At 38.0% G+C, this 13,483-nt stretch overlaps 1 protein-coding gene and 1 long non-coding RNA gene across 4 annotated transcripts in view; one reads left to right on the forward strand and one right to left on the reverse strand.

Annotated features, from left to right (window-relative positions):
• Positions 1-3,211, forward strand: part of LOC103140508 (cadherin-12) — a 161,808-nt gene extending 158,597 nt beyond the window's left edge. Inside the window, exon 12 of the mRNA XM_007555689.2 lies at positions 1,871-3,211. Coding sequence (XP_007555751.1) covers positions 1,871-2,382 — 512 coding nt within the window. The 3' untranslated portion in view covers positions 2,383-3,211. The remainder of the gene's footprint in view (positions 1-1,870) is intronic.
• Positions 1-11,122, reverse strand: part of LOC103140506 (uncharacterized) — a 48,635-nt gene extending 37,513 nt beyond the window's left edge. The window contains exons 1-3 of one of the 3 annotated variants that reach the window (XR_001662605.1): positions 10,794-11,122; positions 9,932-10,079; positions 8,957-9,015 (exon numbers count right to left, since the gene is read on the reverse strand). This is a non-coding gene — a long non-coding RNA (uncharacterized LOC103140506). Of the gene's footprint in view, positions 1-8,956; positions 9,016-9,306; positions 9,670-9,931; positions 10,080-10,793 lie in introns of those variants that run through there. The other 2 variants (XR_001662606.1, XR_001662604.1) reach the window with 2 other exon arrangements.
• Between the last annotated feature and the right edge of the window lie 2,361 nt (positions 11,123-13,483).

Consider the following 13,483-nt stretch of genomic DNA (forward strand, 5'->3'; position numbering starts at 1 on the left):
GTTTTTCTGTTTGAAGTAACTAGAAGTATTAGTTTTATGTTTTTGTTGAAAAGTCTTGTCTTCCTGTCAGGTAACTGGTATTTTTTCCAAACTTATCACGTCATAGGTCTTAATCTGTTTTTTTGTTTTTACCTATTCATGGTTGAGCCCAAATCAGACCAGCAGGCGTTAAACTGTATGTTGGAAAATAGCCAGACCCGCAGTTAGTAATAAGAAATACTTCAGACAAAGCATGCACATCACTGTTGTTTCAACTCACCGTTAAAAGAAGTTAAAATAAAACAAGCATTGTCTGTGTAATTGAAATAATGAGCTAACTTAGATGTTTGAGCAGGACTCAGAGTCATTTAAAGTCAGATTTCAAGTCCGTACTGTAGGCACAGGGGAGCCTGTGAGTTAATTGCTAATGTCAGTATGTTAACTTGCTCACTAGACGAATACAATGTTCATCATCTTTCTGCTTCATGTTAGCATGATATAAATGCTAATGAGATAATAAACTCGGATGGAAGAGTTTGCAGGAGCTTTCGCATAAAGAATGACCTAAAAAAAAAGTTTAATGATACTAAATAAAATCCAAGATGTACAACCAGGAAATTGAGAAAATGTTCATGTTGGGATAAACTCTCATGATCTTTAAATCATCTGGGAACTGGAAGTTAAAAAAATGCTGCATTGCCAACAGCTGGCTATATTAATTGCTAAGTAAGGTGGGTGAAATGTACTTTAAATATATTTTTTTTAAATTACAGACTGTTCATAAAATAGCCACAGTGGCTGTCAACCTATTGTACAGAACCATACAATCTGCTGTATAATAATGATAATGTTTAATGTTTGTCATAAAACTTTTACATTTTTTATCAGACTCCACACTGACCTGGAGAGGTGGTTTTGGTTTCTCTGCTTTCAGCACACCTGATTTCAATTTATAGCCAGTTAACAAGCGTTTTGCAGTTCAACAAGACAACAAACCCAAACAGAACAGTAAAGGATTGCATGTTGGTTCCAGACCAGCAAGATTAACATAACAGCACAGTCAGGACCAATCTTCAGACAAACTTACATTCTGACTGAATGCTTCTGTAAAATGTAAGCCAATAAGCAATAAATCAATTCATCACATGATGAATTAAAAGAAACTTCGTTTCCATTTGCATGATTGTTTGTATTTCTCGTGTCTCTCCTTCTACCAACGACTGGATGACAAAAGACTTCAGTGGTGCTTTGGTCTCAACTGTCCCCTTTTTTGAAGGACAATTTTATTTACAGACTTTATCCATTTTATTTGTTGTTTTATTTATTTTGAATATTTCAAATGTCTTCCAGGTCCAGTATTAAATGGTCATTAGAAATCAAAGTTTATTCATCTTTGAGAGGGTGCATTTATATTATAATGACATTACTTGAAAATGGTCTCAAAACAACATCATTATTGTTTATCATAACAACTTCTGGGACAATTTATGGTCTGGCAAAATATATCATCGTGACAGGCCAAAGTCCAGTTAACCTGACTAGTCAGAGCCTGTAAATCAGTTCTTAGGTACAGAGTTTACACAAATGAGTTCAGTTACTAACAGGAAAACAGAATTTTTCAATGAATCTTACTTTCAGCCAATCAGAAGGTTGAGCATGGCAAATAACATTTCAGTAATTTATTTTATTTCAGTGTATGTTTTATAATGATTGAAAAGCAAATCAGATTTCATGGAAAAAAGTAGAATTAAAAATTTATTAGATTTAAGTTTTTGTTGTATTTTCTTCTCATCTCTCCTCCAGCTTTCTAAAGCTCCACTATCGCCCCCTGGTGGGCTCCACTATCTAAAAACCTTCTCTAACACCGAGCTTTTTTAATTTCCTTCCCCAGTTATCGTCGTGCTCTACGTGGGATTAAGACGGCAGAAGAAAAAGGAAACCCTCATGTCCTCCAAAGAGGACATCCGAGATAATGTGATCCACTACGACGACGAAGGAGGAGGGGAAGAGGACACACATGCCTTTGACATGGGGACCCTTCGAAACCCCAAGGTTGTCAAGGAGAACCTGTACCGCAGGGACATCAAGCCCGAGACGCAGCGAGGCCCCAGGCCGCCCGCCTCTCAGGACAGCTCAGACATCCGAGACTTCATCAACCAGCGGCTGAAAGAGCACGACACAGACAACTCGGCTCCGCCCTACGACTCTTTGGCCACGTACGCGTACGAGGGGGACGGCTCGGTGGCAGAGTCTCTCAGCTCCATCGAGTCGCTCGCAGTAGACTTTGAGGAGGACTACGACTACCTCAGTGACTGGGGGCCTCACTTTAAAACTCTGGCGGGGATTTTTGGAGAGCAGTCGGAAACTCACTCAGATTCGACAAACACAGAGAACACGCACTGATGTTCCTCACGGACTCAAAAAGGGAAGATGTAACATTGTTTTGTTTCTTTTTTATTTTTTTGCTATTGCCTCATATTTTTTTCACCATAGTTTTTCTCCAATGTTTGTTTTGTTTTACAACTCACTGGTTCTATTTTATAAGTAATTTTACAATGTTCAGTCCCAAAATTGTAAAAAAAAAAAAGAAAAAAAAAAACACACACAAAAATATGTTAACATGATTAGATGGGCAGCCATTCAATTTTTTGTCGATTGAATGTTGTTTCACGTCTTGCATTTAGTTTCCTCTTGGGGAAGACGCACGGAAATGTTGTCATTTCCTGGAACATCCTTTAAAGTGCCTCAATATAATTGTTGTTTCACTTGCTGTTTCATGGCACATATCCGGTGCATTTCTTAATTTTTCTCATCCCCATAAGTAAAAGCTGATTCCGTCAGCGTGCTGTACTGTGCTCAGACTGGCATCGAGACCAATGCCAGAACCTGTGAGGCAAATGAAACGGGCCGAGTTTGCCCAAAGAATCTTCTGAATGTTATTTATTGTTCTATTTATTTATTGGATGACTGAGTCTGATCGGATGCTTGTGTATTTATCTATTTATCTCTCAATCATCAATCGGTATTTTTTATTTTTGGAAACACTTGAGGATTTTTGTAATTAATGAAAAAGGCCCATGTGAAAATTGTATGTTTCTGTTAGTTGGATCTTGTAAATAGACTTGTACTAGAGTTGTAAAAAAGATATGGTTAGGGCTGGCTAAATGCTACAGTTTGGTCATGTAATAAGCACTGTTTTCTTAAATAAATGGCACTTGGACAGAAAAGCTTACTTATGTTTACAATTGCATTTATCTCCATTAGAAACATCCCAATCTCGATTTTTTTTTTCATTCCTATTACTATCAGTCACACTGATACCGAGTTTCAGTTTAATACCAGATTAAAATTATCAATATTGATGCTGTTTACTGTAAATCATCAAAAACTCAGACTTCTTCCTGTTATCTGCCAATTGACAAAACTTCCTCAGATTGGGGGAAACTTTGAGTCATTTTCCAGAAAGCTGCAATTCTTAGATCAACTTGCTGCTCAACCGTTTGGGAATTATTTCCAAGATGAATATTAATGTTCATTGGTAGAGTTATTTTCATATCAGAAAATGTAACAACTCTAACACTAATAATGGCTAACTTTAACCCGCTTCCTTCTGTACACTGAACAGTTTTATCAACCAGACCTGGTAGGTCTCAATTATGACACAATCTGTGATCTGGAAAAGACTCCAGCATATTTCTTGGTGCATCACTTATTTCAGCTGATTGGTTTCCTTGAGACAAACATATATTTTCTCCAAAGGAAGGTTTCTGTAGCATAGCTTAATATGCTGCTTCAACATGAGGTCAAGAAGGCAAAAAAACCCTATGATGCTCTGAAAGCCATTACCTGAAACAATGGCTTAATGTTGAACAGTGTGGTAAAAGTGCTAAGCTAATGCTAGGATATTTACTCTCTGGTAAGACTCACTGAAAGCATGACTTGCAAATTTTTAAAATATGATTCATTTGCAAAAAAAAAGTTGTTCTGAGCACTTTGGGGATATTTCAGCAACTCTGAAGCCACAAAAGAGACTCAAACCAGACACACTACTTAGGATTGGATTGGGACGTCACCAATATCTATAAGTTACAAAGAAAGTCTACAAGTTGTGATACGTTTCATAGTGTTTTGCTTGTGCGAACCAGAAGGCACCTTTTGGGAGAGGACCACAAAAACTTAACTGAAGCCATCTGTTCGCTCTGTTGCTGCTTATATTACATAAAACATAACACTTGGCTGTGATTTTACTATTAACAGGGAATCCAAAGGAAAACCAATGTGGATGAGAACAGATGGTTACCTGAATATACATATATACACCATCTCAGGACAATCAGAGAGATATCTGCAGTGTGCATTATCTCTGCTGTTAGGAGAACAGCCAATCAGTGCAAAGGTAAATAAATGGCGCTGCTTGATTGGCTGGTTTGCAAATGCTATCCAGTTGTGTGTAGAGTAGCACTGCACCATTTCAGCTCTAAAGCTGCATTTTCTAATATTTAGATGAGCAATTTGAAAAAGATGAACAGATAAGTTGGGTTTCCTGAATAATTAGGATTCCTTTCCACAAAAAAAAAAAAAAAATCAGCAAATCTGTGAATCGGCAAATGCTGAACAACCTCTAAAGGTGGTTTTACTCCAGGCCCTTTGTTTTTTTAATAACGATGCACTCGTGAAATGACCAAACATGATGATGATTTTTTGTTACTAAAAATAAAACATGTGATTTGATAAAGAGATTCCAAGTGGACTTCTTCACAAAATCCACCAACCAGAAAGCAGCTATGATTGTTTATTCCAAAAAATAAACCAATAAATGCTTTAAGAGGCAAATCTCTCCATAATCCTTTAAACATTCCAGCACCAAGGAAAAGTGAAAAAGGTACAAGACTTACAGTCACACGTACAGGGTCTAGTAAGGTATCAGCACAGACTATTTCTTCAGTTGTTGAGCAGAGTGGCAAAGGCCTTTCCTGCCATGGTCTGGTGACGACCTAATGGAAGGTCTGGATGATCGCCAGAGCAGTGACATGCAATCCAGAGCTTTTACTGCAGGACGGAAAGTGAATCCCCTTTCTGTCTCACTCTGTCACATCCAGAAGGTATACCCAAGGAAAGCTTTAGTAAATGTCTTCTGATGTGTTTAAATGGGCATTAAATGAACTATGATCTTCGTAGGTTGCAGCGATTACAAAGACAATAGCCGTTTTTCACACACACACAAAAAAAAACACAATTTCGCAATTGGGGTGTTTCCATGAAATAAGAAACACAAATAAAAGCACACATGAATAACTTTGTTGATGTGATAAGTAATTAAAAACATGTCGTGACATTCTCCTAACATTTCCTGTCATCTTCTTCTTTGTAGTTTCCGCCAGTTATGACATCCGATTGTTGATCATGTGACTCGTGATGAGAAAAAAAGTGACTCCATTGCAGTTTGGCAAAATAAACGACAAACGTTTCAATACGGCCAAAAAAAGCCACTTCATCCGAGCGCTAAAACCTTTTAACAAAAACGTTTTCCCAAAATTGGTGTTTCCAATAAGCAAATTTACTTTCCAAATGTCAAATTGTGCAATGGAAATTCAGCTAGTGATATGAGTTTATTCTTAAACGCTCACATTGCTTCTTGGTGACGTTGGTCTGTATAACAACTGCTGTCTCCTCATCACTTTTTTCCATATTTCCAAATGGTACAAATGAAAACTATGAAGTTTTGATTTCTTTTAATGTAACCAATAGCTATTTTTCTTGCTGAACAGTTGGCAAAAGAGGCTCCATAAGACTAGCGGCAGCAGTTAGCAAACAACTGGTGACCTGCGCATCTGCTGAGCTGACATTCAAACTGCAGCTTTCCTAAAAACAGTTGTGAAAGACGTCAATGGGCAGCATGGAGAAGTATTGTTACAATGTGGTGAAGGAGGAGTGTCAGAAAGAGTAGGGTGTTCTAAAAACAATACAGACGCTCATTTCAAAGCGTTAGACATGGTTATAGTCACATTTCAATTCAAGTTATTGTAGATATTTAACATCATCAAAATAACTGGAGGTAACATGATTGCTAACCACATGATTGTTAATACCTTACCCCTATGAACACTGGGGTCCATTGGAAAAAAAAAGCCTTCCAGCTAAATTTAGAAAACATACTCATTGCATTGAATGTTAACTCTGTTGTGCCACTCTGCTCTTTATAAGGAAAGGTTGACGTGAGCTATGTTTAGCCAAGAAGCAATCCCCACCATTAGTGAAGCTGCAGTTGGATTTGTGTTGTGCTGAGAGACATGCTCTCCCCCTGCAGCTGTTTGCAAATTTAAGGTTAAACTCTCACTAACTTAAAAATAATGACAAGTACTTGTCTTGACAAGAGCCAAATTTTTATAGCTATTCCCCTCCATTGGCTACACAGCTGAGTGACACAGCAACAGGTGGGGGAGAAAGAGCGCTACTCTAAAACTACATAGGCTGGATAAAACCCTGTACTGCCTGTGGCGTCTTGCTAAAGGGAATTTTCAACAGCAAGAACAAGATAGACCTGAACTACACTGAAGGAGTAATGAGGAGGGTGTGAGGAGTTCAGCCAACTCTACTCCACTCTCAATTCAGTGAGTTCATAAAATCTACATCTTAGCTTCCTCGTAAGTCACTTAACAAATCAAAATGACAAGTGGAGTTGAAAAGCAGGAAAACATGATTATTAACCGGACAGTCAGGCATCCAGAGCATTGTTTGGTTGGGAGCCAATTTGTTTACAGCATTCAATTACTGAGTCACGCAAGGCGCGCTGTCGTGATGCAGCAAAGACGAGCTGTCAAGGCGTCTTTTGAATAAACTCCTCTATTGTTGTCGCCACGGAACAATCTGCTTTGGCTCAAACAAATGAATACACATTAGCCAGTTTGTTATGCTAAGACTTTCCAGTTCGCTTTGCCTCGGTGTCCAATAACACCTCAACTCCGACCCCACCGGAAGGTTAGGGATTGTAGAGCTAATTATGATTAAATTAAAATGAGCCACTTCGTCTGTCGTCATGTGAAGCAGGAGGAAAACTGTCACCGCAGCAGCTGAGTGTTGGCTCAGTTAGCATGTTAGCTTTGCAGGGTGGTGTTGGTCTAAGTGGGTGAAACTGCATTTCTTTGCCAGACAGCTTCGTTAACCCCACTAATTGTGCGGCGGCAGCAGAGGCTGAACTTGACACAGAGACATCCGAGCAAACGCACCATCTATTACTGAACTCTGAAAAGATGTGTAGTCAAAGTCAGACGATAACGAAACCAAGAATTAAACCAAACCACAGGAATGGGGATTGTTTAATTGGTTTGGTTCTGTGAAGCTTTGTTAAAGGCAAAATCATGCAGGATAGCAAATCAAAAGCTTCAGATATTGAGTTATTGCTGGAACTGTCAGGGAAATAATGACTGATAGCTTTGATATGAAGGCCACAGGTGGCTAATTGCATCATACAGTATGGGTATCAAATCCCATTTATTTCAAGTACGGGGGAAATTGCCCTGATTTTCCAAGGGATTTATATATATATATAAATATATATAAATAAAATGATTTGTGCTCCAGCAGTGACACTGCCATACTGAGGCTTACATGAATCTCATTTAAATGGCCATAACTTAACAAGTCTGACACTAAACAGAATCCTCTCAAAGTTGTCTTAATTATTGTTCAAGAGAAGGTTAGCATTGAGAAGTATTAGAAAATATCAGACATTGTAAAAGTTTTACAGAAGAATAAAAGCAGGAAGGTAAGTTTCTGAATCAAATGTCTTTAAATCAAGTTTCAAAGAAATGATTCTCCTTCATGAAATGTCCTTTCAGCTATCCAGAACTTTTCATTCCAGAGGCAGTGAAAAAGTAAGTCAAAGAAAATCTTTTTCACATCTAACCAGACACCAGTCTGTCAAATGTTCGCTTTCGTTTGAAATGTGGAATCATTTTGCAAAGCTATGAAATTGTTTTTTCCTTTTTTGGCAGGGAGGTGCGGAGCCTGGACACATGAACTGGAAAATCAAAAACGCTACACAAAAAAACTGAATAACCGAACAGAGTCAGAAGGAGAAACGTGCATTTAACAAACAGTGAGTGGTTTGGCTGTTCACATGTTGGGGTTTATTTCATTCAATTCAGATTATTTACTTTATTTATCAGGTCTTCTGGTTCCCAGAACCAAACATGGAGAAGCAGCATTCAGCTTCTATGCACCACAAATCTGGAACAAACTCCCAGAAAACTGCAAAAACAGCGTACCTTTAAATCTAGAAGTTTAGAGTTGCTTTTGAAACATAATCAATGAAACATTATTCAACATTTTGATGTGTAACGATGGCTCTTGACAATTGACTGTGTATTCTATAACTTTGTATTTTTGTGTTTTTCTGATGTAAAGCACTTTGAACTGCCTTGTTGCTGAAATGTGTTATATAAATAAAATTGATTGATTTATTTGTCCTAAAGAGATATTATCCAAAGACCTTCAGTCATTTTGGATGGTGATGTTGAGGGAAACAAGCATCTCTGGCAGTATTCAGTCTTGCAACGAATCTGAAGAGGCCTCTGACTGAAGACTGCTAATCCACCTCATTTGCTTTTGTTGCACCTCTTTAATGTGTGGTTAGAAAGTTGGGCAGAGAGAAGCTGGAGTAGGGGACGTGACCAGTCAGTACAAGTTGCCCGTTATGATCAATGGAAGGAACAGGTTGAACTTTCTCCTTCTCTTCTCTTTGTTCCTCCTTTTCAATGCCTCTGGGATTATGACTGTTATTATTATCCTGTACTTATTTGATACCAACTCCTACAAACATCAAAAATGTCTGACTTTACAAGGAGTAATGACCAAAATGTAGAGCTGAGAAGTAATTAGTTACTTGTAATATTAAAATGTTTCATACACTGACATCCGTAGGTCATAATGATCAAAATGAACAAAAAATAAATAAATAAACGGATGTCAGCTCTACATGAGTGCGGATTGCCTTTGTTGAGGTGCAGAATGTTGTCGCTATCACTGATATTGCTGCTGCAGGCAGGAGCACAAACATGTGCATTAAACATTGAATACCACCATGACTCAGCTATCACCTTGCTCCCCTCTTAAAGTTACCATCTCGCTTTAAAAGGAAAGGTTCACCCTAACAAATGTCCATTTTTCTAGAGTTGTCTCTGGAATATAAAGGAAGCGTGTATTTTCTATTTAAAAAAGCATCTAAATGCCAAAACACATCAGCTTCGTGATTTAAAAAGTATAAAAGAATCTTGTTTCATTCAGGAAATACTGCAAGATTAGTAAAACCCAACTAGACAGTCATAATAAAAAATTAACAAAAGCTTTATTGAGCTGTTTTTAAATTCACTCTCATGTTCTGAGGCAGGATACATAATTGTGACTAACAGGAATCCTTAAATAGCAGCCTGTCTCACACTCAGTGCTGTCTGCAGCACTTCATTAAATCAAGAAAAGCACCTTTCTCTTTCCACCACTGAATGACTCAAAGCCATATGCTCGGCGTTCTGTTCAGACTCAGCGATGCCTGAGCTCTCTTCCCCCTAATTCATTCACTCCATTCTCCTTTTTTTTTGTGTCTTACAAACACAAACAGACACAGGCCATTTCCTTTGTGGGATCTGCCCCGAGGGACTCCATGTTTGCCATTCTCAAAACAAGTTAAGCTGCCTGGAGGGATGCAAATGGGAATGGTGTTACCAAACCAAATACGACACAGCTATTACCATGTAATGTAGTCTAACTAAGTGAGTCATCAAATATTTTATGACTGCCATGGCTTTTTATTGGCTTCCTTTCTAATAGCGGTGGAAAAAAAACAGTTATTTGTTTTGTTTTTTATTTCTTGAAACCACTTTATACATGTATAAGTTACCGTCATTACTGCAGTAATGTTTTTAGTAATTAAATTTAAAGAAAATCTTGATCTGACCTGTTCAACCAGTTGACATGTCGGGGTGCTAAATGTCAGAAGTGTTGAGTTTAGTGGGGCATCGTTCCCTGAAGCTCTCCTTCCATGCAATGCTGATACACTGGCTGTGCGGATGTGCCAGACTCCTTCAGCAGATTTGACCACAGATCTGTGAAATTAAACAGATTACTGATTAACACTATAAAGTACTCAAACAGATAGCGCTGTCAAGGTTGCATAACCCTTTTATTAAAGCGGGGTGAGGAAAATTTAAATTCCTGGAAGAAATAAAAAATTTTCTACTTAAGTTAAATTCTGTTTTGACATTTTCTTGACCTTTCCTGTAACAAAATAAATAATAAAAATTAAATAATGGGTTCAACAAAGACTGGATGTTTTGGTAAATGGATTTCCTTTGCATCTGCCACTCAAAGCAGAACAGATTCTCCTTCATTATTTCAATGCAGGTCTCCTCTACTGTGTTTATTTCTTTTTTGTTTGTTTGTTTGCTTGTTTGTCTTTCCATGTTTTTGTGATAATATTCATGTCTTTAAGATCGAAAGGGCGCCTTGTTAGCAACCTAATCTTTTGTAAATTCAACAGGTTTTCTAGCGGATTCAAGTTGGGACTCTGGCTGTGTCAGTGCTAAATGTAATTACCTCCAGTTACAATATGTGTATTGATAAAATTAAAAGATTAGAATGGCAGTGACTTTGACCTTCTTGTTGGGTAAAATACTTGCTATCTAGCATGTACCTGGAGCATCATTCAAGTCAGAATGATGAACTACCTCTGTACACAATGAATATTGGATAATTTTCAAATAAAAGCAAAATAAACCTCTTAAAACCCAGTTAGTAAAATATCGCGGTCTTCTAATCACTTTATCTCGCGTGACTTTCGCAGCGCGGGCTGCCAACTTTACCCTCGCCTGATAAAACTGACAACTACTGGCAAAACGGTGCACAAAACCCTAACACACAGCTATATACTGGTCAAATGAGAAGGAAACATCTTACAGAGTAGTTTTGGTATGTTTTCACCGTGTACTGACCAGAAGGATAATAAAATAGAAGTCAGCACCTAAGCGCTGCCGTTAGCATCCACATTGCGTTTGAGGCAAACCGGAACTCCGCCCCATAACCAACCCGGAAGCAACGTCCCCCAAACAAAGGTTCCGCTTCGCCTCTACTGCTCCCATCCCAACCTCAGGAAAGCGCTCCTGACTACCAGTAGTTCATTTTTGTCCTCTGTAGAGGACATTTCTAAACTTGAATATCTCCCACCCCCTGCATTCTACTGAATTAATTCCTTTTGGTATCTGGAGAGGACATTTAGGGCTTTTCAATGATACCACATGTGAAGGGGTGGGACATTCCAGACTAGCTGACTGCAAATCAACAGAGTTCCAAGCAACAGACAAGGCAGCATCCCTGAACTTACTTCTAATTTCTCAAAAAGTATAAAATACACATTGTGGTATATAAATCTTCCCGCTACCTCCGCTGGCTTCTTTGGTGGTGGAACAATTTCTCCACCTTGGTGCAGTAAGAAAAATCTCCTTCATAAATTAGCTGAAGACTCGCTGAGAGCACTTTCACAATTAATCTAGTCATTCTGTTTCACTGAGCAAAAAACGAGAGAAACTATTATTTATGGGCCACTTATGTGTTTCCTGATGCACCTGTAGCCTTGTGGTGATGATGGTAAATGAAACGATGGAGTGTTGGGGTTCTTATTTTCAAGGGTCTCTCCTCAGTCTGCTCCGCTGCTGTCTGCATGGCATTAAGGAAAAAAAGTGTTCATAAACGAAACACATTGATGTAAATGTAGAAACACTTGTAGCAGTTTAAACTGAAATGTGTACTTAACATATTACCAAGTCTGCATCATCACAATACGTAAAGATGTTTGTGATTGCTCCTTTTTCAGCTTTCTTTCAGTTTCACGGGCATCAGGAATGAAGTGCTTAATTTGATAACTTTACACCACTTGATATTTATGACATGATTAAAAGCATAGCATTTGGTGCAGTCTGATTAATCTGGAACTTTTCTTTACATGATTTTCCTTTGGATGCTAACTTCTATGAAAGGTGAAATAATCATTCAGACTTCAGTCAGATGCACATTTGACTTAATAACCACATCAAATCTGCCTTTGTCTGAATTGAAAACAGAAATAAATGCCATTTAGATTGCCATAAAACAAATATATTGTTCACATACGGGCTATAAAATCAGATTTGGCCCAGATCCTTAATCTCATTTGACCAAACCACATGATTCCAATTAAATGATCCTCTTGTTTACTTTATTGTTGCCAAGACTGGAGAGGATATTTTCTGGCATACATCCCAAACAACCAGTTAGTACATATTTGGTCATCTTGGAGATTTAAAGAAGGACCAGAAAAAAATATAGCAAATTCAGAAATAAAGACTCAGACTGTTCTTACATTATTTTACAATTTATTTTATGTCCTTGGTATTATTTGAAAGCTTTTTATATATATAGTAGTGTTGTTATCCCTTTGCAAATAGTAAAAAGCCCACTTCTTACAGTTTAATTTAAATGTTTCCCGTTTTGTCTTTTGCTAAAATACTTGGATGTGGTTTTAATCCTTTACAGCTTTTACAAGATGTTTGTCAAAAATATCTTTGAAAGCTCCATAATGCAAACTCATCTTGTTCCATTGCAGTGGAGCTAATGGTAGCCTTTCCCTGCTACCACACAGAGACATAACGTCTGCTTTTATGCTCCATCTACTTCACTTGAGTGGAGAAATGTCATGCTGTCATTGTCAATCAGACTTTCTAATAGGCTTGATAACAGCAATTATGTTTTCATCATTTAATGTGTTGGAGATCTATTTGGTTTTTTGGTTGTTGTTTTTTTCAAAAGTGTTCAGACATTCTGGTGTTTAGATGTTTGTTATCAGATGATTCAAAACATGGTGTTGATTCTGCTAGATGTGTGAACCCAAACCTGCCTGGATTACTGAAGCTATGTCTTCTGTCATATTGCATCTGTGGTGAATCTTATCCACACACCAATCCAAAACATTCACTGGTTTTATGTGTGTAGCTTCAGCTCCCAAATAAACAGTCATCTGTGCAGCTTGGGTTAGTGCAGGGGACTGTGTGCTGCCAACAGTAACCGGGCAAGGTCCAGCTGTAGACACGACGACAAAGTCAAACCCAAAAAACACTATAACCATCTGCGTCATGTTTCTGTGGGCTGTGAAGATGCATGACTTTTAGTGAATAAGTTTGATAGGGGAGCAAAATGGCAACATTTGTTCTATTTTCAGTTGCTGAGGTTCTTTTTCATACTAAACTGATTCAAACAATCCAAACTGACTGTAAAAACTTGTTCCCGGTTGAATGGTTACCAGCGTTTGACTTCACATTCACACCTACCCAAACGAACCAGTCTTTCTAGGCAAATGAACTAGAGTTTGACTTACAACGCACCCTTAGACTCACGTTCACAAGTCACTTTCTAAGTAAAGTCTGAAGTCTTTAGGGACAAATCCACATTATTTTTCAAGTATTTTGGAGAGAAATCTAAG

This window comes from Poecilia formosa, unplaced genomic scaffold (genome assembly GCF_000485575.1).
Source record: "Poecilia formosa unplaced genomic scaffold, Poecilia_formosa-5.1.2 Scaffold72, whole genome shotgun sequence".
Classification (NCBI taxonomy): domain Eukaryota; kingdom Metazoa; phylum Chordata; class Actinopteri; order Cyprinodontiformes; family Poeciliidae; genus Poecilia; species Poecilia formosa.